Source organism: Nerophis lumbriciformis, linkage group LG21 (genome assembly GCF_033978685.3).
Source record: "Nerophis lumbriciformis linkage group LG21, RoL_Nlum_v2.1, whole genome shotgun sequence".
NCBI classification, from domain to species: Eukaryota; Metazoa; Chordata; class Actinopteri; order Syngnathiformes; family Syngnathidae; genus Nerophis; species Nerophis lumbriciformis.
Genome location: NC_084568.2, coordinates 44,119,604 through 44,147,500, shown reverse-complemented (window position 1 = coordinate 44,147,500; position 27,897 = coordinate 44,119,604). Strand labels below are relative to the sequence as shown.

The 27,897-nt window shown below is 43.4% G+C and overlaps 1 protein-coding gene across 5 annotated transcripts in view; it reads right to left on the bottom strand.

The window, feature by feature from the left end:
* The window catches only part of trit1 (tRNA isopentenyltransferase 1), a 54,392-nt gene that overhangs the window by 18,986 nt on the left and 7,509 nt on the right, over positions 1–27,897 (bottom strand). For 3 of the 5 annotated variants that reach the window (XM_072915620.1, XM_072915624.1, XM_072915623.1), the window contains exons 2-8: positions 19,982–20,122; positions 16,539–16,637; positions 16,323–16,465; positions 14,980–15,122; positions 14,799–14,910; positions 6,447–6,559; positions 6,301–6,378 (exon numbers count right to left, since the gene is read on the bottom strand). In XM_072915620.1, the coding sequence (XP_072771721.1) occupies positions 6,301–6,378; positions 6,447–6,559; positions 14,799–14,910; positions 14,980–15,122; positions 16,323–16,465; positions 16,539–16,637; positions 19,982–20,122 (829 nt within the window). The remainder of the gene's footprint in view (positions 1–6,300; positions 6,379–6,446; positions 6,560–14,798; positions 14,911–14,979; positions 15,123–16,322; positions 16,466–16,538; positions 16,638–19,981; positions 20,123–27,897) is intronic. The other 2 variants (XM_072915622.1, XM_072915621.1) reach the window with 2 other exon arrangements.

The window sequence follows — 27,897 nt, the reverse complement described above, 5'->3', positions numbered from 1 at the left end:
CACCCCTTTGTCCACAACTGCGTGAGCAAATAGTCAAACAGTTTAAGAACAACGTTTCTCAAAGTGCAATTGCAAGAAATGTAGGGATTTCAACATCTACGCTCCATAATATCATCAAAAGGTTCAGAGAATGTGGAGAAATCACTCCACGTAAGCGGCATGGCCGGAAACCAACATTGAATGAGCGCGACTTTCGATCCCTCATACGGCACTGTATCAAAAACCGACATCAATCTCTAAAGGATATCACCACATGGGCTCAGGAACACTTCAGAAAACCACTGTCACTAAATACAGTTGGTCGCCACATCTGTAAGTGCAAGTTAAAACTCTACTATGCAAAGCGAAAGCCATTTATCAACAACACCCAGAAACGTCGCCGGCTTCTCTGGGCCTGAGATCATCTAAGATGGACTCATGCAAAGTGGAAAAGTGTTCTGTGGTCTGCATTTCAAATTGTTTTTGGAAATATTGGACATCGTTTCATCCGGACCAAAGAGGAAAAGAACCATCCGGACTGTTATCGACGCAAAGTGTAAAAGGCAGCATGTGTGATGGTATGGGGGTGTATTAGTGCCCAAGGCATGGGTAACTTACACATCTGTGAAGGCGCCATTAATGCTGAAAGGTACATACAGGTTTTGGAGCAACATATGCTGCCATCTAAGCGCCGTCTTTCTAATGGGTGCCCCTGCTTATTTCAGCAAGACAATGCCAAGCCACATTCAGCACGTGTTACAACAGCGTGGCTTCGTAAAAAAAGACTGCAGGTACATTCCTGGCCCGCCTGCAGTCCAGACCTGTCTCCCATCGAAAATGTGTGGCGCATTATGAAGCGTAAAATACGACAGCGGAGACCCCGGACTGTTGAACGACTGAAGCTCTACATAAAACAAGAATGGGAAAGAATTCCACTTTCAAAGCTTCAACAATTAGTTTCCTCAGTTCCCAATCGTTTATTGAGTGTTGTTAAAAGAAAAGGTGATGTAACACAGTGGTGAACATGCCCTTTCCCAACTACTTTGGCACGTGTTGCAGCCATGAAATTCTAAGTTAATCACTATTTGCAAAAAAAAAAAAAAAGTTTGAGTTTGAACATCAAATATGTTGTCTTTGTAGCATATTCAACTGAATATGGCTTGAAAAGGATTTGCAAATCATTGTATTCCGTTTATATTTACATCTAACACAATTTCCCAACTCAAATGGAAACAGGGTTTGTAAACATGAAAAAACAGGAGGTTGTATACCAGCAACATCATGTAACATCTCACAGCTGCTTTTGAAGTCTTAACTGTGTTTGAATGCAATGTCATCATCTGGGAAAGACTACACACGTCCATTTCCATCACCCATGGAAACACGCAAAACAATTAAATATGTGGCAATAAGAAACTGCTAATGGAAACAGACATATTTTGAAAAACCTCTCAAATATGGCTAAAACATTTTTACGCTGTCATGAGGTGGTTTTTCCAGATGTTTCCATATTGAAGTGTGTCATAAAAGCATGATGGAAACACTTCTTTGGTATTTGCAGGGCACACACAGCCATGCAGATGCAGATGCAGATGGGTGGTCTCTGTCTGGCCGGGGGTCTCAATAGAGGAGAGACCTACATGTTTGAACAATGTCGAGGGGTCCTTCAACCCACTATTCATCTTACAATTATCTCCCAAATACCCCTTATTGGTGAGCGCTGCCATGCGCCAGTATGTTACCACGGCAACAGCAGTGGCTGCGATTGTAATCCCAGCTCCAAAAGCCTGGAATGGCAAAGTGTCCATCTTTCTCAAGACCCAGGCTCGCAGGACAACATTTGACCAGAATCTTCCTCAAGACCCAGGCTCGCAGGACAACATTTGACCAGAATCTTCCTCAAGACCCAGTCTTGTAGGACAACATTTGACCAGAATCTTCCTCAAGACCCAGCCTCGCAGGACAACATTTGACCAGAATCTTCCTCAAGACCCAGTCTCGCAGGACAACATTTGACCAGAATCTTCCTCAAGACCCAGTCTCGCAGGACAACATTTGACCAGAATCTTCCTCAAGACCCAGGCTCGCGGGGCAACATTTGACCAGAATCTTCCTCAAGACCCAGGCTCGCGGGACAACATTTGACCAGAATCTTCCTCAAGACCCAGTCTCGCAGGACAACATTTGACCAGAATCTTCCTCAAGACCCAGTCTCGCAGGACAACATTTGACCAGAATCTTCCTCAAGACCCAGGCTCGCGGGGCAACATTTGACCAGAATCTTCCTCAAGACCCAGGCTCGCGGGACAACATTTGACCAGAATCTTCCTCAAGACCCAGTCTCGCAGGACAACATTTGACCAGAATCTTCCTCAAGACCCAGTCTCGCAGGACAACATTTGACCAGAATCTTCCTCAAGACCCAGTCTCGCAGGACAACATTTGACCAGAATCTTCCTCAAGACCCAGGCTCGCGGGGCAACATTTGACCAGAATCTTCCTCAAGACCCAGGCTCGCGGGACAACATTTGACCAGAATCTTCCTCAAGACCCAGTCTCGCAGGACAACATTTGACCAGAATCTTCCTCAAGACCCAGGCTCGCGGGACAACATTTGACCAGAATCTTCCTCAAGACCCAGGCTCGCAGGACAACATTTGACCAGAATCTTCCTCAAGACCCAGTCTCGCGGGACAACATTTGACCAGAATCTTCCTCAAGACCCAGTCTCGCAGGACAACATTTGACCAGAATCTTCCTCAAGACCCAGTCTCGCAGGACAACATTTGACCAGAATCTTCCTCAAGACCCAGTCTCGCAGGACAACATTTGACCAGAATCTTCCTCAAGACCCAGTCTCGCAGGACAACATTTGACCAGAATCATCCTCAAGACCCAGTCTCGCTGGACAACACTTGACCAGAATCTTCCTCAAGACCCAGTCTCGCAGGACAACATTTGACCAGAATCTTCCTCAAGACCCAGTCTCGCAGGACAACATTTGACCAGAATCTTCCTCAAGACCCAGTCTCGCAGGACAACATTTGACTAGAATCTTCCTCAAGACCCAGTCTCGCAGGACAACATTTGACCAGAATCTTCCTCAAGACCCAGTCTCATGGGACAACATTTGACCAGAATCTTCCTCAAGACCCAGTCTCGCAGGACAACATTTGACCAGAATCTTCCTCAAGACCCAGGCTCGCAGGACAACATTTGACCAGAATCTTCCTCAAGACCCAGTCTCATGGGACAACATTTGACCAGAATCTTCCTCAAGACTCAGTCTCGCAGGATAACATTTGACCAGAATCTTCCTCAAGACCCAGGCTCGCAGGACAACATTTGACCAGAATCTTCCTCAAGACCCAGTCTTGTAGGACAACATTTGACCAGAATCTTCCTCAAGACCCAGTCTTGCGGGACAACATTTGACCAGAATCTTCCTCAAGACCCAGTCTCATGGGACAACATTTGACCAGAATCTTCCTCAAGACTCAGTCTCGCAGGATAACATTTGACCAGAATCTTCCTCAAGACTCAGTCTCGCAGGACAACATTTGACCAGAATCTTCCTCAAGACCCAGTCTCGCAGGACAACATTTGACCAGAATCTTCCTCAAGACCCAGTCTCGCAGGACAACATTTGACCAGAATCTTCCTCAAGACCCAGTCTTGTAGGACAACATTTGACCAGAATCTTCCTCAAGACCCAGTCTTGCGGGACAACATTTGACCAGAATCTTCCTCAAGACCCAGTCTCATGGGACAACATTTGACCAGAATCTTCCTCAAGACCCAGTCTCGCAGGACAACATTTGACCAGAATCTTCCTCAAGACCCAGTCTCGCAGGATAACATTTGACCAGAATCTTCCTCAAGACTCAGTCTCGCAGGACAACATTTGACCAGAATCTTCCTCAAGACCCAGTCTCGCAGGACAACATTTGACCAGAATCTTCCTCAAGACCCAGTCTCGCAGGACAACATTTGACCAGAATCTTCCTCAAGACCCAGTCTCGCAGGACAACATTTGACCAGAATCATCCTCAAGACCCAGTCTCGCTGGACAACACTTGACCAGAATCTTCCTCAAGACCCAGTCTCGCAGGACAACATTTGACCAGAATCTTCCTCAAGAGCCACACTCGCAGGACAACATTTGACTAGAATCTTCCTCAAGACCCAGTCTCGCAGGACAACATTTGACCAGAATCTTCCTCAAGACCCAGTCTCGCAGGACAACATTTGACCAGAATCTTCCTCAAGACCCAGTCTCATGGGACAACATTTGACCAGAATCTTCCTCAAGACCCAGTCTCGCAGGACAACATTTGACCAGAATCTTCCTCAAGACTCAGTCTCGCAGGATAACATTTGACCAGAATCTTCCTCAAGACCCAGGCTCGCAGGACAACATTTGACCAGAATCTTCCTCAAGACCCAGTCTCATGGGACAACATTTGACCAGAATCTTCCTCAAGACTCAGTCTCGCAGGATAACATTTGACCAGAATCTTCCTCAAGACTCAGTCTCGCAGGATAACATTTGACCAGAATCTTCCTCAAGACCCAGGCTCGCAGGACAACATTTGACCAGAATCTTCCTCAAGACCCAGTCTTGTAGGACAACATTTGACCAGAATCTTCCTCAAGACCCAGTCTTGCGGGACAACATTTGACCAGAATCTTCCTCAAGACCCAGTCTCATGGGACAACATTTGACCAGAATCTTCCTCAAGACCCAGTCTCATGGGACAACATTTGACCAGAATCTTCCTCAAGACCCAGTCTCGCAGGACAACAATTGACCAGAATCTTCCTCAAGACCCAGTCTCATGGGACAACATTTGACCAGAATCTTCCTCAAGACCCAGTCTCGCAGGACAACATTTGACCAGAATCTTCCTCAAGACCCAGTCTCGCAGGACAACATTTGACCAGAATCTTCCTCAAGACCCAGTCTTGCGGGACAACAATTGACCAGAATTAGGGCTCATGATGCAAAACTTTGACCGCCACGACGCAAATGTACTTTATCAAATGTTCTAGAAATATTGCTTTTATTTTTGCAAAAGGAAAAGGCAGCTACTGTGTTTCTATTCATTACAATTACACATGAATATTTATGTATGAGCATACTGTATGATAGCAATCAATTAGCAGGGTGTGCTAATAGAGACATGTTATCTTGCTTCACAGCAACTTTATGGATGATTATTTACATGTGTTACTTTAATATTGGCCCGTAGATTACTAAATGGTGAAGTAAAGCGCGCTCACGTTAAACTGAAACTAACTCTTGTCAGCGTGTGTGACTTTGAGGAGAAAATATTGTTACAAAACTTTGTTGTGGGGTTGCTGCCTTATTTGTGATTATTCCACGCCTATTGTCAGATCCTACCCGTGTCTTTTTGGAAGCGAAGCAACGGCACCTGATGTGAAGGTGACAGCGTGTCATAAAAATAATACAGGTAGCCGTATCATTGGACCAGAATCATAACAGTCCTCTTGGACTGACCCGGGATCTTTCTGTGTGGAGTTTGCATGTTCTCCCCGTGACTGCGTGGGTTCTACTCCGGCTTCCTCCCACCTCCAAAGACATGCACCTGGGGATAGGCCCCTCCCACCTCCAAAGACATGCACCTGGGGATAGGCCCCTCCCACCTCCAAAGACATGCACCTGGGGATAGGTTGATTGGCAACACTAAATGGTCCCTAGTGTGTGAATGTTGTACATCTGTGATGAGGTGGTGACCTTCCGCCCAAATGCAGCTGGGATAGGCTCCAGCACCCTCTGCCACCCCGTAAAGGACAAGTGGTAGAAAATGTATGGATGGGCCACTACAACATTACACTGGGTGTTTGAATATAGTTTGAGAATCCCTGTGAAATGGCTATTATGAGCTAGGGCGAGCACGTGTTAGGTCATGTAGTTAAAGTTAAAAGTTAAAGTACCAATGATTGTCACAGTCTTAGTAGCCGTAAGAGGGCAGGATGCTTAAACGCTTAAAATACACTAAAGAGTTAGCACCCTCTCGGCGTCTGTGTAAATGTTGCAAACAGTCACTTTAATTTAGGTAGAGCATGCTTAAAAACAGTATTAAGAGGTTCAATTCAGAAGCTGCACACAAACAGGATGAAGCTCCTAGCTGGTGGGATTTTCAGAGTAAAAGCTGGAAGAGTGTAACTAATATGAATGACTACACGATGTGAGAGAGGCTTAGTGTGTCTGCTGTGTGTGTCTGATGTGTGTGTCTGATGTGTGTGTCTGAGGCTGCTTCAACTGCACACATAGCAAGTAGCATGAGGGAAACTCACGTTTAAGGAATCGGTTGCGGACCCATTTGTTCTGCTTGCGAGCGTAGCGTCTGGTAGCCACCTTTAAAGCTTCTACACCTGAAGTGAGCATCAAAAGGTGTCACTAAACATGGAGGAGGAGCATCCTTGAATGTCAACTTGTTGACCTTTGTTTTTCAGCACTTCTCTCTCCTGCTGGGTGATGCTTTCAGGCGCCGTCAGGTATTCGTGGAACTCTTTGAAACCAATGGACTGGAATATTCCGTGCTGGTAGTTGGGACTGAGAAGACAAGGGAGCAGAGATGAGTGGGTGGACACCACCAATCACAACCTCCTACCAGAGATGAGTAGGTAGACACCACCAATCACAACCTCCTACCAGAGATGAGTGGGTAGACACCACCAATCACAACCTCCTACAAGAGATGAGTGGGTAGACACCACCAATCACAACCTCCTACCAGAGATGAGTGGGTAGACACCACCAATCACAACCTCCTAGCAGAGATGAGTGGGTAGACACCACCAATCACAACCTCCTACCAGAGATGAGTGGGTAGTCACCACCAATCACAACCTCCTATCATAACATGAGAGCAATATTCAAACGCTATGTTCAATTTCTATGTGAAATTGGTTGAAGATTGGAATATTTGTTTCTGATGCTGCATTGAAAATATTACAATTGTAGAAACGTAACACAAAAACTAAAAATGATCAACAAAAGTACGAATAAACAAGAATTGAGTTGTACTTCACCAACAAAAAAATACATGCAGAGTTACAAAAGTAGGATTCAAAATAAATTGATTTCTTTCTCTTGATTTTGACAGTAAAAATTCCCACACAAACCTAAACAGTCTCGACAGTAGTACCATATACTAGTACCATGTCATGTGACAGTAGTACCATATACTAGTACCATGTCATGTGACAGTAGTACCATATCATACTAGTACCATGTCATGTGACAGTAGTACCATATCATACTAGTACCATGTCATGTGACAGTAGTACCATATACTAGTACCATGTCATGTGACAGTAGTACCATATCATACTAGTACCATGTCATGTGACAGTAGTACCATATCATACTAGTACCATGTCATGTGACAGTAGTACCATATCATACTAGTACCATGTCATGTGACAGTAGTACCATATCATACTAGTACCATGTCATGTCATATTTGACAGTAGTACCATATCATACTAGTACCATGTCATGTGACAGTAGTACCATATCATACTAGTACCATGTCATGTGACAGTAGTGCCATATCATACTAGTACCATGTCATGTGACAGTAGTACCATATACTAGTACCATGTCATGTGACAGTAGTACCATATCATACTAGTACCATGTCATGTGACAGTAGTACCATATCATACTAGTACCATGTCATGTGACAGTAGTACCATATACTAGTACCATGTCATGTGACAGTAGTACCATATCATACTAGTACCATGTCATGTGACAGTAGTACCATATCATACTAGTACCATGTCATGTGACAGTAGTACCATATCATACTAGTACCATGTCATGTGACAGTAGTACCATATCATACTAGTACCATGTCATGTCATATTTGACAGTAGTACCATATCATACTAGTACCATGTCATGTGACAGTAGTACCATATCATACTAGTACCATGTCATGTGACAGTAGTGCCATATCATACTAGTACCATGTCATGTGACAGTAGTACCATATCATACTAGTACCATGTCATGTGACAGTAGTGCCATATCATACTAGTACCATGTCATGTCATATTTGACAGTAGTACCATATCATACTAGTACCATGTCATGTGACAGTAGTACCATATCATACTAGTACCATGTCATGTCATATTTGACAGTAGTACCATATCATACTAGTACCATGTCATGTGACAGTAGTACCATATCATACTAGTACCATGTCATGTGACAGTAGTGCCATATCATACTAGTACCATGTCATGTGACAGTAGTGCCATATCATACTAGTACCATGTCATGTGACAGTAGTACCATATCATACTAGTACCATGTCATGTGACAGTAGTACCATATCATACTAGTACCATGTCATGTGACAGTAGTGCCATATCATACTAGTACCATGTCATGTGACAGTAGTGCCATATCATACTAGTACCATGTCATGTGACAGTAGTGCCATATCATACTAGTACCATGTCATGTGACAGTAGTACCATATCATACTAGTACCATGTCATGTGACAGTAGTACCATATCATACTAGTACCATGTCATGTGACAGTAGTACCATATCATACTAGTACCATGTCATGTGACAGTAGTACCATATCATACTAGTACCATGTCATGTGACAGTAGTACCATATCATACTAGTACCATGTCATGTGACAGTAGTGCCATATCATACTAGTACCATGTCATGTGACAGTAGTACCATATCATACTAGTACCATGTCATGTGACAGTAGTACCATATCATACTAGTACCATGTCATGTGACAGTAGTACCATATCATACTAGTACCATGTCATGTCATATTTGACAGTAGTACCATATCATACTAGTACCATGTCATGTGACAGTAGTACCAAATCATACTAGTACCATGTCATGTGACAGTAGTACCATATCATACTAGTACCATGTCATGTGACAGTAGTGCCATATCATACTAGTACCATGTCATGTGACAGTAGTACCATATCATACTAGTACCATGTCATGTGACAGTAGTACCATATCATACTAGTACCATGTCATGTGATTGTAGTGCCATATCATACTAGTACCATGTCATGTGACAGTAGTACCATATCATACTAGTACCATGTCATGTGACAGTAGTACCATATCATACTAGTACCATGTCATGTGACAGTAGTACCATATCATACTAGTACCATGTCATGTGACAGTAGTACCATATCATACTAGTACCATGTCATGTGACAGTAGTACCATATACTAGTACCATGTCATGTGACAGTAGTGCCATATCATACTAGTACCATGTCATGTGACAGTAGTACCATATCATACTAGTACCATGTCATGTGACAGTAGTACCATATCATACTAGTACCATGTCATGTGACAGTAGTACCATATCATACTAGTACCATGTCATGTGACAGTAGTACCATATCATACTAGTACCATGTCATGTGACAGTAGTGCCATATCATACTAGTACCATGTCATGTGACAGTAGTACCATATCATACTAGTACCATGTCATGTGACAGTAGTACCATATCATACTAGTACCATGTCATGTGACAGTAGTACCATATCATACTAGTACCATGTCATGTCATATTTGACAGTAGTACCATATCATACTAGTACCATGTCATGTGACAGTAGTACCAAATCATACTAGTACCATGTCATGTGACAGTAGTACCATATCATACTAGTACCATGTCATGTGACAGTAGTGCCATATCATACTAGTACCATGTCATGTGACAGTAGTACCATATCATACTAGTACCATGTCATGTGACAGTAGTACCATATCATACTAGTACCATGTCATGTGACTGTAGTGCCATATCATACTAGTACCATGTCATGTGACAGTAGTACCATATCATACTAGTACCATGTCATGTGACAGTAGTACCATATCATACTAGTACCATGTCATGTGACAGTAGTACTAGTACCATGTCATGTGACAGTAGTACCATATCATACTAGTACCATGTCATGTGACAGTAGTACCATATCATACTAGTACCATGTCATGTGACAGTAGTACCATATCATACTAGTACCATGTCATGTGACAGTAGTGCCATATCATACTAGTACCATGTCATGTGACAGTAATACCATATCATACTAGTACCATGTCATGTGACAGTAGTACCATATCATACTAGTACCATGTCATGTGACAGTAGTACCATATACTAGTACCATGTCATGTGACAGTAGTACCATATCATACTAGTACCATGTCATGTGACAGTAGTACCATATCATACTAGTACCATGTCATGTGACAGTAGTACCATATCATACTAGTACCATGTCATGTGACAGTAGTACCATATACTAGTACCATGTCATGTCATATTTGACAGTAGTAGTACCATGTCATGTGACAGTAGTACCAAATCATACTAGTACCATGTCATGTGACAGTAGTACCATATCATACTAGTACCATGTCATGTGACAGTAGTACCATATCATACTAGTACCATGTCATGTGACAGTAGTACCATATCATACTAGTATCATGTCATGTGACAGTAGTACCATATCATACTAGTACCATGTCATGTGACAGTAGTACCATATCATACTAGTACCATGTTATGTCATATTTGACAGTAGTACCATATCATACTAGTACCATGTCATGTCATATTTGACAGTAGTACCAAATCATACTAGTATCATGTCATGTGACAGTAGTACCATATCATACTAGTACCATGTCATGTGACAGTAGTACCATATCATACTAGTACCATGTCATGTGACAGTAGTACCATATCATACTAGTACCATGTCATGTGACAGTAGTGCCATATCATACTAGTACCATATCATGTGACAGTAGTACCATATCATACTAGTACCATGTCATGTGACAGTAGTACCATATCATACTAGTACCATGTCATGTGACAGTAGTACCAAATCATACTAGTATCATGTCATGTGACAGTAGTACCATATCATACTAGTACCATGTCATGTGACAGTAGTGCCATATCATACTAGTACCATGTCATGTGACAGTAGTACCATATCATACTAGTACCATGTCATGTGACAGTAGTGCCATATCATACTAGTACCATGTCATGTGACAGTAGTGCCATATCATACTAGTACCATGTCATGTGACAGTAGTGCCATATCATACTAGTACCATGTCATGTGACAGTAGTACCATATCATACTAGTACCATGTCATGTCATATTTATATCATGTCATTTTTGTTACCATTGACAAAAGGGAAGTAGGAAGGCGTGTCCAACACATATTAAGAGCCAGGTGTCACAGTAATTATCGCAGTAGGAGGGACAACCAGACAATGGTTCCACATTGACCAAACATTAAACAACCTTCAGGTATTTACATGTGACTTACACTTTTTGTGTAATTATAACACTAATAAAACATCAAATACATTATTTACATGACATAATTGACCCTGTTACACACACACACACACACACACACACACACACACACACACACACACACACACACACACACACACACACACACGTCTTTACACAATAATCTTCATTCTTCTTGTTCTAAGAAATGTACAACAACAATATTGAAACTGCACTTAATAGTTGTGTATTAATACAAAGCAGGTGGGAAAAGTGTCTTACCCAAGGACACAACGGCAGTGACCAGGATGGCGGAGGCGGGGATCGAACCCAGAACCCTCAAGTTTGCTGGCACGGCCACTCTACCAACCGAGCTATGCCGCCCCACATTGTGTTTGCGTATTTACATTTTCAGGCACTCGGTGTGGTTTGATACATTTCTATTACTCACACGTATTCAATGATGAATGGAAGCCAGGGAGTAGAAATCAAAGATCATTGCAGCCCGACAGAAGTTGACAGTCATTTGTGTGGAACAGACATGTAGCCAGAAGGTTCCACATAAAAACAATAACAGTGATGACAGCCGTCATGTCCTCTCCCTGAGCAAAGACTATCAGCCTGAGCAGACACCAGGTTCTTCACAAGGCTGGCATGATCCTCACCAGACTACATGTCCTCTCCCTGAGCAAAGACTATCAGCCTGAGCAGACACCAGGTCCTTCACAAGGCTGGCATGATCCTCACCAGACTACATGTCCTCTCCCTGAGCAAAGACTATCAGCCTGAGCAGACACCAGGTCCTTCACAAGGCTGGCATGATCCTCACCAGACTACATGTCCTCTGCCTGAGCAAAGACTATCAGCCTGAGAAGACACCAGGTCCTTCACAAGGCTGGCATGATCCTCACCAGACTACACACACACGCTCTACTTAGCAAAGCATCTCCTTTACACATCAAGGAAGCAAACGGGGAAAGGAGGGGGGAATAAGAGGATAAATGTGCAGACAGAAACCTGAGAATAGCGACAGTGCACAGGAAGTGTGGAGTCAATGGAGGGTGAAGAGGACAGGAGAGAGGGATTTGACCTTGATGTCTGGGTGTAGCAGCCTGGCGGGGATGGAGTCATGAGGCAGACAGGAAGTAAAGTGCTAGCCTGATCATATTGCTGATAGGAAAAGGCAGGGAAGTGTCTCACTCTGTGGAGAGACACGCTAGGGTAGCCTTTGTCTCACAGTGACCTGTCAGACTGCAAGGAGGGAATAAATGATGCTTGGCTGATCCGGCTATGGTGCTGCTTTCAAGGAGAAGAGGATATCATTCATTTGGAAAAGAGAGATGAGAATGGTGTGATCTTGACCTTGCTGCTTGGCTTTGGGACTCTAACCTTGCATTGGATTATGATCACAGGACTATCACAATTGTGTAGGGCTTGATATGGATCAAAAGTCATATCCCAATATATTTAGCTGATATCACATATGCATCCTGATATTGTTTTTTTTTCCAGAAAGTGAATTTAGACAAACACAAGCTCGAATATGCTTGTCCACTTGATACAATCAGCTCAACTGCAAGTCACTCTGCTGCGTGATGCCAAGTGTTGCTGAGGCTGACTCCATCGCTGGCAATGCTGCTGAGGATTCTCTTTTCAGTGACCATTGGCCAAACGCAGGGAAAGGAGGACAAAATAGGTGATTTCCCGGCAAAAGCAGGAAGGTTAAGAGGGCCATTCAAGCAGGAATGCTGTGAAAGTTGTGGTATGCATTGTGGTATGATGCACACAGTCAACAACAGTAATAAGTTGTGGTATGCATTGTGGTATGATGCACACAGTCAACATTAATAAGTTGTGGTATGCATTGTGGTATGATGCACACAGTCAACAACAGTAGTAAGTTGTGGTATGCATTGTGGTATGATGCACACAGTCAACAACATTAATAAGTTGTGGTATGCATTGTGGTATGATGCACACAGTCAACAACAGTAATAAGTTGTGGTATGCATTGTGGTATGATGCACACAGTCAACAACAGTAGTAAGTTGTGGTATGCATTGTGGTATGATGCACACAGTCAACAACAGTAATAAGTTGTGGTATGCATTGTGGTATGATGCACACAGTCAACAACAGTAATAAGTTGTGGTATGCATTGTGGTATGATGCACACAGTCAACAACAGTAGTAAGTTGTGGTATGCATTGTGGTATGATGCACACAGTCAACAACAGTAATAAGTTGCGGTATGATGCACACAGTCAACAACAGTAAAAACAATATGAGTAGCAATGTTGCCTTACTTGTGTTCTTTTTCTGGTGTAATTGGGTTTATGACGATATAGTGGAACCTCAATTTACAAACCTCTAATTGTACAAACTTTTCTATTTACGAAAAAGGCTGAATAAAAATAGGACCTTGTCTCACCTTTCATTCACAGTGATAATTTGACGCAAAAGCCAATGTTTAAAAACTCAAATTCACTGTACAAACACATATACACATACTGTACATATACATTCACTGTACAAACATACATATACACATACATGTACATATACATTCACTGTACAAACACATATACACATTCTGTACATATACAAGTACATATGCATACATACACTCATGCACATAATCACGTTTCATCAAACATATATTAACGTTGTTGCCTTAGGGTAAACTGGGTAACACATGGCACACTGACAAAGCTTAACCTATTGTACTATAACAATCTACAAGGTTAATATAGGTTGCTTCTCTTTCTCCCCCTCCATTTTTCTGCATTCTTTCGTATCTCTAGTTATCATGACATATATGTATTGTTGCACTTGAACAACTGTATTGTTGATAATAGAGGTCAATTATTGGTATTGTTCATTATCAATAGTGATATTTCTATTGGTATTTGTATTGCTCCATTTGTAGAGTAATAATGCTCATTGTCATTTCTGTATTATTATTTATTTCACTAACTGATTCTTTGCTATCACTTTTACCATCATATTTGTACATGTCCTATTTGCTGATGTTGCTCTATTGTTGTTGTTTTTGTTGTTGTTGTCTCTCTGTCTAATCCCCCTCTTGTCCCCACAATTTCTCCCTCCGTCTTCCTTTTTTTCTCTTTCTATCCCCTCCTGCACCAAATGATAATATAAATACATTTAATAAAGTCAAATACAAATAAGGCAACAAGTGTAAAGTAAAAGTGAACAGCATCTACATCTACTGTATGATTTGCCTGAGAAGCTGGACAGGACAAATACAACAAATAAATAAATAAACAAATAAAAAAACTGGGATTTCTGGGTTTTGGCAGAAATTCCCCAGGCCTGTTTCTTTTGCATGGCTGTGCATGTGCAGGTGGATGACAGGAGTTTTGTAAAAGAGTTGCCAGTTGTCACTGTGCATGTATTAATACCTGTCCTTCTGGGCTTCCTTCTGATTGAAGCGTGCGTGGAAGTCTCGGAGTTCTTCAATCAGCCCACCAGACAGCATCTCATCTACCCGACAGTCCAGTCTCTTGTCCAGCACTGCACAATGACCAAAGACATGAAAAGGAATAGAGAAAATGGGAGACTTTTACAAGCAGTGACCCCTACCGTCCATGTCAGCATGCAGCCAAAGGATGCAAGGGTCTTGGAACCTCAGCGGGCCCCCAAGGCCATCGCCTCCCTGCTGGCCTCGCTGCTCCTCCAGCCAGGAGCTGTGAGGGACGCCCGTCTCATCATAGATCTGCAAGCTTCTATGGAGCACAGAAGCTAAATAAAACATAGGACTGCATCATGAACATATGCAACAAGACAAGAGAAAAAGGGGATAAAGGAGAATAAGCTGGAGGCATCCACATGTTGTGGTAAGTAAGGAGGAGCAGGGTAACCTAACCTGCAGCCAACGTTCCCTCTAAGGTGCACGCCTGTGCAATTGCGCACTGCTCAAGCGTCCTCTGCGCACAGCAAATATATGCCACGCACAAAATCAAATAAAAAAAATAAGCGCATAACAATTTTCGACACACGGACACGACAGAGAAAACAGTTTTCGTCATCATTGTTCAAATGTTGTAACGTCTGTCGAGACGCTTTGAGGACATGAATTCCATCCATCACTTTACTGAGCAAAACTCTTTATTGTCGGCCATAAACACATTACCAAAAAGTAAAAAAATGATATCTAGCAAAAGTGGTCATTTTCTGCAGTACAAACCAGACCAAAAGCAACTTTGTTATATCAGCAGCAGCCGCTCGCTCTTTCTCACTTGCGCCAACACATGCACATATGGCACTTAGCCAGTGATGCGTTTACAGCCACACAAAAAGTCTGACAACTCCAACACCACACATAAAGTGTCATTCCAGGTCGTTACACTATGATTTACCAATCAAATGTGTGCTTATTCTACTTTCATTTATTAGGAATCTTCATTTATAAATATTAATCATGAAATGCTGTTAGTATATTAAATAAATACTAATAAAAATATATTTTTTACAAGTTGCAGGAATGTACACATGATCCCCTGCTTACATCTCATTGTGCAACATGTGAATGTTTTAATGGCAACTAAATGCAATGTCTGAAAGGGGTACAAATTATTTCCAAAGCAGGACCTCCACCCAGACAAACAATACAAGTACACAGTTCATGAAAAACAATATTTGTTGTTATTGTCATTGTAAGTGGGCCTAAACGCTTATATTAGAAAATAACCTCATGGAAATTTCAGGTGTGCTGCTGGTGTAGCCACAGTGTGCACGTGTGATGTTGCTAACATGGGCTCCACTCAATGCTCAGGGACTTTTTGCCTTTGCTCACAGAGGGAACATTGCCTGCAGCTACAAAAGAGCCGAGTGCACAAACTGCAACTCATCAAGCCAGCGAGTGAAAAGATGGAGACCCATGATCACAGTAATATCATCACATTTCAATTCCCCGCTTGAATTACCTTGCAACTTTGCGCTTGTCATTGGGGTGCAACATGGCAGCCATTTTGGGGTCCACTTCCATCAGTCGATTATGTAACTCAACTCCTGCCAGTTTCTCCAGTTGCACCTTCCTGTCCGTGGCTCCATCTCTGGAGCTCTCCTTCTGGACAGAGACAACAGGAAACAGTCTCAGCGTGGCATGAATGATGCATCACAACATCTTTAGGATGACTCACCCCAGCGTCCACTAGGACTCGCCACAGCAGGGACTCGATGTAGTAGTTAGTTCCTCCGACAATGATTGGCAGGATGTTGCGCTCATGCATGTCGTCAATGTTGGACAGTGGTAATTAAGGAATACTGAAAAATGCTCATTTAGTCAATCAGACGACGCCAGTGAGGTTCAATAATGCTCATTTGGCTTTCATAAATATGTGATTGGCATATGAACAAAAAGATATATTGTGGACTTGCTTACACTAATCATTACACCAAAGCAAATCACAGCAATCCCCAAAAGTATCCCCTCGGGTTAAATTGCAAGATACACTTTTGAAACCCTCCCTTGCATTAAATGTAAATATCATTTTCACTTTCCTGGTAGCAAAACGGCCCCACAACATGAGATCTCAGCATAAAGTATGTTGAAGTGTTGTTATAATCACAGTCAATGCAATTAGAAATGGTTCCCTAGCGCAAAGAGAGCAGGCCTCGTGTGCAAACTCCTATTCTATACACCTCATGGAATTTTGAAGATACTAATCAAAATGAAATACATCTTGACCAGGTCAAAAAGAACTACAGCTATCCCTCGGTCGCCACATCAAGTTGTTCCTATTACGTCAGTAGTATTGTCCACTAGAACCAACCAAACACAGCACGCCGTTCAGTATCGGGGCCACTGATTGGCTCAGCATTACAACAGGTGTAAAGGTGACTACGTGGGTGTTATTTCATGATTCGAGGGCCTTCATAATGTTAAAAAAACGTATTTAGAAGTTCAAAAAACATTTGTGTGCTCCAACTATGAAAATATTTCATTTATAATTATTCATTCCTAATTCAGAGACATTCATTTACCACCTACCAATTAACAAGGATAAACTTACTGAAGTCGTAAAACTGATACACTGAGAATCAAATCAGTGAAATATCAACATCCATATTAAATATGAATAATTGATTAGAATATTTGATGATGTTGATTATGCAGCATTGATGGCTAAATTAAGAGTGTTAAAATACATTTTTCAGACAAATTATATATTTTTTTTTTTACCAATTTAGTGGTTTACAAAACGTTTTTTTTCCAAAGTGCACATATAAGTGTCTATATTTTTTACAATCCTACTTTTCAAAATGACTAATTATATTGGATAAAAATTGCTGATCGATCCGAGGAATTTGTGTGGCGTTCAGGCTTGTCTCATAAAGCCACTGTAATTGTGTCCCCAAGCAATCAATCAATATCCTTTCTTTCACCAGGTAAAACACTCACTGAGATTAAAATCTATTTTCCAAGACTGACCCAGCCAAGAGAGCAGCAACACAAAGTCACAGAAATACATCCAAGAACAACAAAAACACACAAAGGTTTCAGTAAAAACAAGTAGAAACACTTTTTCTATCATTTAAAATTCCCCTAAAGAGATCATGCCAGGTAAACTCAGATAATCTGTCAATTATTCCATGCCCATGAGCAGCATATCTGGAGGCTTGTTTTCCAAAATGTGTGCTGGCTCCAGGAACAAACATGCCACCTTAAGCTGTAGCAACTGGAGTCTCCACAGAAAACTACACAAATAAGGACCAAGAAGTGATTTATGGATAAAAAAAAACATCCATGGAGAAAATCTGCAAACTGACAAAGATGGACAATCTGCCTTTGCATCTAAAGTGCAATGTTGCCACTACTAGTAATAAAAGGTAAGGCATTACTCGGCTGTTGACTCAGTCGCAACCTGATTGCTGTACACAACATGGAAGCAGGAGTTCAGAACATTCAGATGATACATCCCTTTAGAAAAAATATGGGTCAAGTAACAGGAGATTGTGTCCACGCTGAAACTAGGTAGGAGTGGATCTCATCGTGCACCATGTCTGATTAAAGAAGCACTCCAACAAGACAACTGTGTCAATGGCACCCTGAGAGTGAACTCCAACAAGACAACTGTGTGAATGCCAGCATGAGTTAAGATAACTGTGTCAATGTGAGCCCGAGAGTGAACTTCAACAAGACAACTTTGTGAATGCCAGCCTGAGAGTGAACTTCAACAAGACAACTGTGTCAATGGGAGCCTGAGTTAAGACAACTGTGTCAATGGCAGCCTGAGAATGAACTCCAACAAGACAACTGTGTCAATGGCAGCATGAGTTAAGACAACTGTGTCAATGGCAGCATGAGTTAAGACAACTGTGTCAATGGCAGCATGAGTTAAGACAACTGTGTCAATGGCAGCATGAGTTAAGACAACTGTGTCAATGGCAGCATGAGTTAAGACAACTGTGTCAATGTGAGCCTGAGAGTGAACTTCAACAAGACAACTGTGTCAATGGGAGCCTGAGTTAAGACAACTGTGTCAATGCCAGCCTGAGAGTGAACTCCAACAAGACAACTGTGTCAATGGCACCCTGAGAGTGAACTCCAACAAGACAACTGTGTGAATGCCAGCATGAGTTAAGATAACTGTGTCAATGTGAGCCCGAGAGTGAACTTCAACAAGACAACTTTGTGAATGCCAGCCTGAGAGTGAACTTCAACAAGACAACTGTGTCAATGGGAGCCTGAGTTAAGACAACTGTGTCAATGGCAGCCTGAGAATGAACTCCAACAAGACAACTGTGTCAATGGCAGCATGAGTTAAGACAACCATGTCAATGGCAGCATGAGTTAAGACAACTGTGTCAATGTGAGCCTGAGAGTGAACTTCAACAAGACAACTGTGTCAATGGGAGCCTGAGTTAAGACAACTGTGTCAATGTGAGCCTGAGAGTGAACTCTAAAAAGACAACTGTGTCAATGTGAGCCTGAGTTAAGACAACTGTGTCAATGGCAGCCTGAGAGTGAACTCCAACAAGACAACCATGTCAATGGCAGCCTGAGTTAAGACAACTTTATGAATGCCAGCCTGAGTTAAGACAACTGTGTCAATGGCAGCCTGAGTTAAGACAACTTTATGAATGCCAGCCTGAGTTAAGACAACTGTGTCAATGGCAGCCTGAGTTAAGACACCTGTGTCAATGCCAGCCTGAGTTAAGACAACTTTGTGAATGCCAGCCGGAGAGTGAACTCCAACAAGACAACCGTGTCAATGCCAGCCTGAGAGTGATAAACCAGCACGCAGAAAGTTGATAGATGATGATGCGTTATTACGTGTCTTCTATGGCCGTCACCTCCTCTAATCTGCTTTTACTCCGCAGGTTGGGCCTATTCCTGGAGCCCCAGTCTCCCCTCAACACACCAGTGAGTTTCTAATAACTCTCTTTACATCTGTGCGACCTACAGACACCTCTTATTTGTAAGGCACCGGAGAAACCCGTAGAAAGCAGCCAATTAGAAGAATGGACTCAACTCCCCTCTTTGGAAGCACTTGTTCATCAAAGAGGTGGCAGTCAAGTGGGAGATGTCAGGGGAACAGTCTAGTCTCTCTTGCATGCTTGCACTTCCAGGAAAGGATATTAGAGTCAGAGCTTTGTTCCTAAAGTCCACCACCGTGTAGTTGCTCACCAACGGGTCCACAAAGCTGATCATGTGATGTCTGCACTGGGCACACTCCTCCACGGTCACCTTGTTGGTGATGATGTCCAGACCCTTGTAGACCTGGGGGGGGAAACATGGGATGACTTTTTTAAAATGATGTCTGGATTTAATAAATGATGGGCAGATTACAATGGGTATTTACAACAAACATAAAACAAACGAATAAAACAGGGAAAATAGTCTGAAGGGACTAATAAAAAATATATTCATAAATATTAAATACATAAAACAAATGAATGTAGATTTTTTTTATATAGATATTTGTTATGTATTAAGGTTATGGTTTTTGGCATTACTATTATTGTCATTGTCCCTCGTGCCTACAGGCTAATTCCCCTGTGTTATACTTCTTTTAATAACAATGACTAACATAAAAATACCAAAAATACAGAAAAAAAAAGAAGAAGAATGTTAAAAAACACACACAAAAAAACAAGCGCATTTAAGAAAAGCAAAACTGGATTAAAAAAATTACCTTATGGGTGTCATTTCATGTTTAGAGAGCTCTAATTATGTTAAAAATGGTATTTAGGAGGTCGTAAACAGTTTTCTATGCTCTATTAAAATATTCCATGTATCAAAAAAATAAATGAGTTTACCAAGGTCAGGCCTGGAACCAAAGAGGGACAACTGTGCATACATACATAGGTTACATCTAAACCATACATCTGGAACCAAAGAGGAACAACTGTGCATACATACATAGGTTCAATCTAAACCATACATCTGGAACCAAAGAGGGACAACTGTGCATACATACATACATAGGTTCAATCTAAACCATACATCTGGAACCAAAGAGGGACAACTGTGCATACATACATAGGTTACATCTAAACCATACATCTGGAACCAGAGAGGAACAACTGTGCATACATACATAGGTTACATCTAAACCATACATCTGGAACCAGAGAGGAACAACTGTGCATACATACATAGGTTACATCTAAACCATACATCTGGAACCAGAGAGGAACAACTGTGCATACATACATAGGTTACATCTAAACCATACATCTAGAACCAAAGAGGAACAACTGTGCATACATACATAGGTTCAATCTAAACCATACATCTGGAACCAAAGAGGAACAACTGTGCATACATACATAGGTTCAATCTAAACCATACATCTGGAACCAAAGAGGGACAACTGTGCATACATACATAGGTTACATCTAAACCATACATCTGGAACCAGAGAGGAACAACTGTGCATACATACATAGGTTACATCTAAACCATACATCTGGAACCAGAGAGGAACAACTGTGCATACATACATAGGTTACATCTAAACCATACATCTAGAACCAAAGAGGAACAACTGTGCATACATACATAGGTTCAATCTAAACCATACATCTGGAACCAAAGAGGGACAACTGTGCATACATACATAGGTTACATCTAAACCATACATCTAGAACCAAAGAGGAACAACTGTGCATACATACATAGGTTCAATCTAAACCATACATCTGGAACCAAAGAGGGACAACTGTGCATACATACATAGGTTCAATCTAAACCATACATCTGGAACCAAAGAGGTACAACTGTGCATACATACATAGGTTACATCTAAACCATACATCTGGAACCAAAGAGGGACAACTGTGCATACATACATACATAGGTTCAATCTAAACCATACATCTGGAACCAAAGAGGGACAACTGTGCATACATACATAGGTTAAATCTAAACCATACATCTGGAACCAAAGAGGGACAACTGTGCATACATACATACATAGGTTCAATCTAAACCATACATCTGGAACCAAAGAGGGACAACTGTGCATACATACATAGGTTACATCTAAACCATACATCTGGAACCAGAGAGGAACAACTGTGCATACATACATAGGTTACATCTAAACCATACATCTAGAACCAAAGAGGAACAACTGTGCATACATACATAGGTTCAATCTAAACCATACATCTGGAACCAAAGAGGGACAACTGTGCATACATACATAGGTTACATCTAAACCATACATCTAGAACCAAAGAGGAACAACTGTGCATACATACATAGGTTCAATCTAAACCATACATCTGGAACCAAAGAGGTACAACTGTGCATACATACATAGGTTACATCTAAACCATACATCTGGAACCAAAGAGGGACAACTGTGCATACATACATACATAGGTTCAATCTAAACCATACATCTGGAACCAAAGAGGGACAACTGTGCATACATACATAGGTTAAATCTAAACCATACATCTGGAACCAAAGAGGGACAACTGTGCATACATACATACATAGGTTCAATCTAAACCATACATCTGGAACCAAAGAGGAACAACTGTGCATACATACATAGGTTACATCTAAACCATACATCTGGAACCAAAGAGGGACTACTGTGCATACATACATAGGTTACATCTAAACCATACATCTGGAACCAAAGAGGGACAACTGTGCATACATACATAGGTTCAATCTAAACCATACATCTGGGACCAAAGAGGGACAACTGTACATACATACATAGGTTACATCTAAACCATACATCTGGAACCAAAGAGGGACAACTGTGCATACATACATAGGTTACATCCAAACCATACATCTGCATCAGATCGAGGGCTGCAGCTATCGATTATGTTAGTAATTCTGTAATCTATTCATTAGTTTGTTTGATTCATTGGATAAACCACACTTTACAGCAGGTTCTACATCTTACACTACATCCTTATTTACTTGCAGGGTTCTCCTCAAGTCACTTGTTCTACATCTTATTTACTTGCAGGGTTCTCCTCAAGTCACTTCTTCTACATCTTATTTACTTGCAGGGTTCTCCTCAAGTCACTTGTTCTACATCTTATTTACTTGCAGGGTTCTCCTCAAGTCACTTCTTCTACATCTTATTTACTTGCATGGTTCTCCTCAAGTCACTTGTTCTACATCTTATTTACTTGCAGGGTTCTCCTCAAGTCACTTGTTCTACATCTTATTTACTTGCAGGGTTCTCCTCAAGTCACTTCTTCTACATCTTATTTACATGCAGGGTTCTCTTCAAGTCACTTCTTCTACATCTTATTTACTTGCAGGGTTCTCTTCAAGTCACTTCTTCTACATCTTATTTACTTGCAGGGTTCTCCTCAAGTCACTTCTTCTACATCTTATTTACATGCAGGGTTCTCTTCAAGTCACTTCTTCTACATCTTATTTACTTGCAGGGTTCTCTTCAAGTCACTTCTTCTACATCTTATTTACTTGCAGGGTTCTCTTCAAGTCACTTCTTCTACATCTTATTTACTTGCAGGGTTCTCCTCAAGTCACTTGTTCTACATCTTATTTACATGCAGGGTTCTCTTCAAGTCACTTCTTCTACATCTTATTTACTTGCATGGTTCTCCTCAAGTCACTTGTTCTACATCTTATTTACTTGCAGGGTTCTCTTCAAGTCACTTCTTCTACATCTTATTTACTTGCAGGGTTCTCTTCAAGTCACTTCTTCTACATCTTATTTACTTGCAGGGTTCTCTTCAAGTCACTTCTTCTACATCTTATTTACTTGCAGGGTTCTCCTCAAGTCACTTGTTCTACATCTTATTTACATGCAGGGTTCTCTTCAAGTCACTTCTTCTACATCTTATTTACTTGCAGGGTTCTCTTCAAGTCACTTCTTCTACATCTTATTTACTTGCAGGGTTCTCTTCAAGTCACTTGTTCTACATCTTATTTACTTGCAGGGTTCTCTTCAAGGCACCAGCCCTCAACAATGCAATCCCTCCACCTCCTCTCTCTCAGCGGGGAATGGCCTAGTAATGCCAGACTAATAAATCATTCATGGTGTTGTCCTCCTCCTCCTCCTCTTTCTCCATCCTGCCATGCATCCGCCTCTCCCTCGCTGTGTTACTGTAGCAGCCGCCGCCACGCCCTCACGCTGCCATTCACACGCCACGAAAGCGGCGAGCGTCAATAAGCTCGGCGTTGGCGGCGGCTCCCAGGCGGGCTTAGATGACTTTGGAACAGGCATGATAAGAGGTATGCATTTCAACATGAGCAGAGACGTGACAGTCACTGTAGACCAGGAGGAGGAGGAGCAGAGTCAGTGTAAACCAGGAGAAGGAGAAGAGTCAGTGTAGACCAGGAGGAGGAGGAGCAGAGTCAGTGTAGACCAGGAGGAGGAGGAGCAGAGTCAGTGTAGACCAGGAGGAGGAGGAGAGTCAGTGTAGACCAGGAGGAGGAGTGTAGGAGGAGAGTCAGTGTAGACCAGGAGGAGAGGAGAGTCAGTGTAGACCAGGAGGAGGAGTGTAGGAGAAGAGTCAGTGTAGACCAGGAGGAGGAGGAGCAGAGTCAGTGTAGACCAGGAGAAGGAGGAGAGTCAGTGTAGACCAGGAGGAGGAGTGTAGGAGGAGAGTCAGTGTAGACCAGGAGGAGAGGAGAGTCAGTGTAGACCAGGAGGAGGAGTGTAGGAGAAGAGTCAGTGTAGACCAGGAGGAGAGTCAGTGTAGACCAGGAGGAGGAGTGTAGGAGGAGAGTCAGTGTAGACCAGGAGGAGAGTCAGTGTAGACCAGGAGGAGGAGTGTAGGAGGAGAGTCAGTGTAGACCAGGAGAAGGAGTGTAGGAGGAGAATCAGTGTAGACCAGGAGGAGGAGAGTCAGTGTAGACCAGGAGAAGGAGGAGGAGAGTCAGTGTAGACCAGGAGGAGTGTGTGTAGGAGGAGAATCAGTGTAGACCAGGAGGAGAGTCAGTGTAGACCAGGAGGAGTGTAGGAGGAGAGTCAGTGTAGACCAGGAGGAGGAGTGTAGGAGGAGAGTCAGTGTAGACCAGGAGAGTCAGTGTAGACCAGGAGGAGAGTCAGTGTAGACCAGGAGGAGGAGTGTAGGAGGAGAGTCAGTGTAGACCAGGAGGAGGAGTGTAGGAGGAGAATCAGTGTAGACCAGGAGGAGGAGAGTCAGTGTAGACCAGGAGAAGGAGGAGGAGAGTCAGTGTAGACCAGGAGGAGTGTGTGTAGGAGGAGAGTCAGTGTAGACCAGGAGGAGTGTAGGAGGAGAGTCAGTGTAGACCAGGAGGAGGAGTGTAGGAGGAGAGTCAGTGTAGACCAGGAGAGTCAGTGTAGACCAGGAGGAGAGTCAGTGTAGACCAGGAGGAGGAGTGTAGGAGGAGAGTCAGTGTAGACCAGGAGGAGGAGTGTAGGAGGAGAGTCAGTGTAGACCAGGAGGAGAGGAGAGTCAGTGTAGACCAGGAGGAGGAGTGTAGGAGGAGAGTCAGTGTAGACCAGGAGGAGGAGTGTAGGAGGAGAGTCAGTGTAGACCAGGAGGAGGAGTGTAGGAGGAGAATCAGTGTAGACCAGGAGGAGGAGAGTCAGTGTAGACCAGGAGAAGGAGGAGGAGAGTCAGTGTAGACCAGGAGGAGTGTGTGTAGGAGGAGAATCAGTGTAGACCAGGAGGAGAGTCAGTGTAGACCAGGAGGAGTGTAGGAGGAGAGTCAGTGTAGACCAGGAGAGTCAGTGTAGACCAGGAGGAGAGTCAGTGTAGACCAGGAGGAGAGTCAGTGTAGACCAGGAGGAGGAGTGTAGGAGGAGAGTCAGTGTAGACCAGGAGGAGAGTCAGTGTAGACCAGGAGGAGGAGTGTAGGAGGAGAATCAGTGTAGACCAGGAGGAGGAGAGTCAGTGTAGACCAGGAGAAGGAGGAGGAGAGTCAGTGTAGACCAGGAGGAGGAGTGTAGGAGGAGAATCAGTGTAGACCAGGAGGAGGAGAGTCAGTGTAGACCAGGAGAAGGAGGAGGAGAGTCAGTGTAGACCAGGAGGAGTGTGTGTAGGAGGAGAGTCAGTGTAGACCAGGAGGAGAGTCAGTGTAGACCAGGAGGAGTGTAGGAGGAGAGTCAGTGTAGACCAGGAGGAGGAGTGTAGGAGGAGAGTCAGTGTAGACCAGGAGGAGAGTCAGTGTAGACCAGGAGGAGGAGTGTAGGAGGAGAATCAGTGTAGACCAGGAGGAGGAGAGTCAGTGTAGACCAGGAGAAGGAGGAGGAGAGTCAGTGTAGACCAGGAGGAGGAGTGTAGGAGGAGAATCAGTGTAGACCAGGAGGAGGAGAGTCAGTGTAGACCAGGAGAAGGAGGAGGAGAGTCAGTGTAGACCAGGAGGAGTGTGTGTAGGAGGAGAATCAGTGTAGACCAGGAGGAGAGTCAGTGTAGACCAGGAGGAGTGTAGGAGGAGAGTCAGTGTAGACCAGGAGGTGGAGTGTAGGAGGAGAGTCAGTGTAGTCCAGGAGAGTCAGTGTAGACCAGGAGGAGAGTCAGTGTAGACCAGGAGGAGAGTCAGTGTAGACCAGGAGGAGGAGTGTAGGAGGAGAGTCAGTGTAGACCAGGAGGAGTGTAGGAGGAGAGTCAGTGTAGACCAGGAGGAGGAGTGTAGGAGGAGAGTCAGTGTAGACCAGGAGGAGTGTAGGAGGAGAATCAGTGTAGACCAGGAGGAGAGTCAGTGTAGACCAGGAGAAGGAGGAGGAGAGTCAGTGTAGACCAGGAGGAGAGTCAGTGTAGACCAGGAGGAGGAGTGTAGGAGGAGAGTCAGTGTAGACCAGGAGGAGTGTAGGAGGAGAGTCAGTGTAGACCAGGAGGAGGAGTGTAGGAGGAGAGTCAGTGTAGACCAGGAGAAGGAGGAGGAGAGTCAGTGTAGACCAGGAGGAGAGTCAGTGTAGACCAGGAGGAGGAGTGTAGGAGGAGAGTCAGTGTAGACCAGGAGGAGTGTAGGAGGAGAGTCAGTGTAGACCAGGAGGAGAGTCAGTGTAGACCAGGAGAAGGAGGAGGAGAGTCAGTGTAGACCAGGAGGAGGAGAGGAGAGTCAGTGTAGACCAGGAGGAGGAGTGTAAGAGAAGAGTCAGTGTAGACCAGGAGGAGGAGTATAGGAGGAAAGTCAATGTAGACCAGGAGGAGGAGGAGGAGGAGTGTAGGAGGAGAGTCAATGTAGACCAGCAGGAGGAGGAGGAGTGTAGGAGGAGAGTCAATGTAGACCAGGAGGAGGAGGAGTGTAGGAGGAGAGTCAATGTAGACCAGGAGGAGGAGGAGGAGTGTAGGAGGAGAGTCAATGTAGACCAGGAGGAGGAGGAGGAGGAGTGTAGGAGGAGAGTCAATGTAGACCAGGAGGAGGAGGAGTGTAGGAGGAGAGTCAATGTAGACCAGGAGGAGGAGGAGGAGGAGGAGGAGTGTAGGAGGAGAGTCAATGTAGACCAGCAGGAGGAGGAGGAGGAGTGTAGGAGGAGAGTCAATGTAGACCAGGAGGAGGAGGAGTGTAGGAGGAGAGTCAATGTAGACCAGGAGGAGGAGGAGGAGGAGTGTAGGAGGAGAGTCAATGTAGACCAGCAGGAGGAGGAGGAGGAGTGTAGGAGGAGAGTCAATGTAGACCAGGAGGAGGAGGAGGAGTGTAGGAGGAGTGTAGGAGGAGAGTCAATGTAGACCAGGAGGAGGAGGAGGAGGAGTGTAGGAGGAGAGTCAATGTAGACCAGGAGGAGGAGGAGGAGGAGTGTAGGAGGAGTCAGTGTGATCACAACACGATGTCTTCCTGACATCTACAAAGCAATTATCTATGTGCTGCTGCCACCTACTGACATGGAAGAGTATTACAGAGCTACTCTGCCAAGCTCCAGACAGTACAGACTCAAGAATATTTGACTCCTATCCTCCTGTCCAGGTGATGGCAAAAAGCCGCTGCCTGACCAGAGCTCAGAAAATCTGCAGAGACTCCTCCCACCTCCACCAAGGACTGTTTTCACTGCTGGATTCTAGAAAGAACCTCCAGGTTGTGTAACAGCTTCTTCCCTCAGGCCGTAAGACTCTTGAAGGCATCATAATAATCCC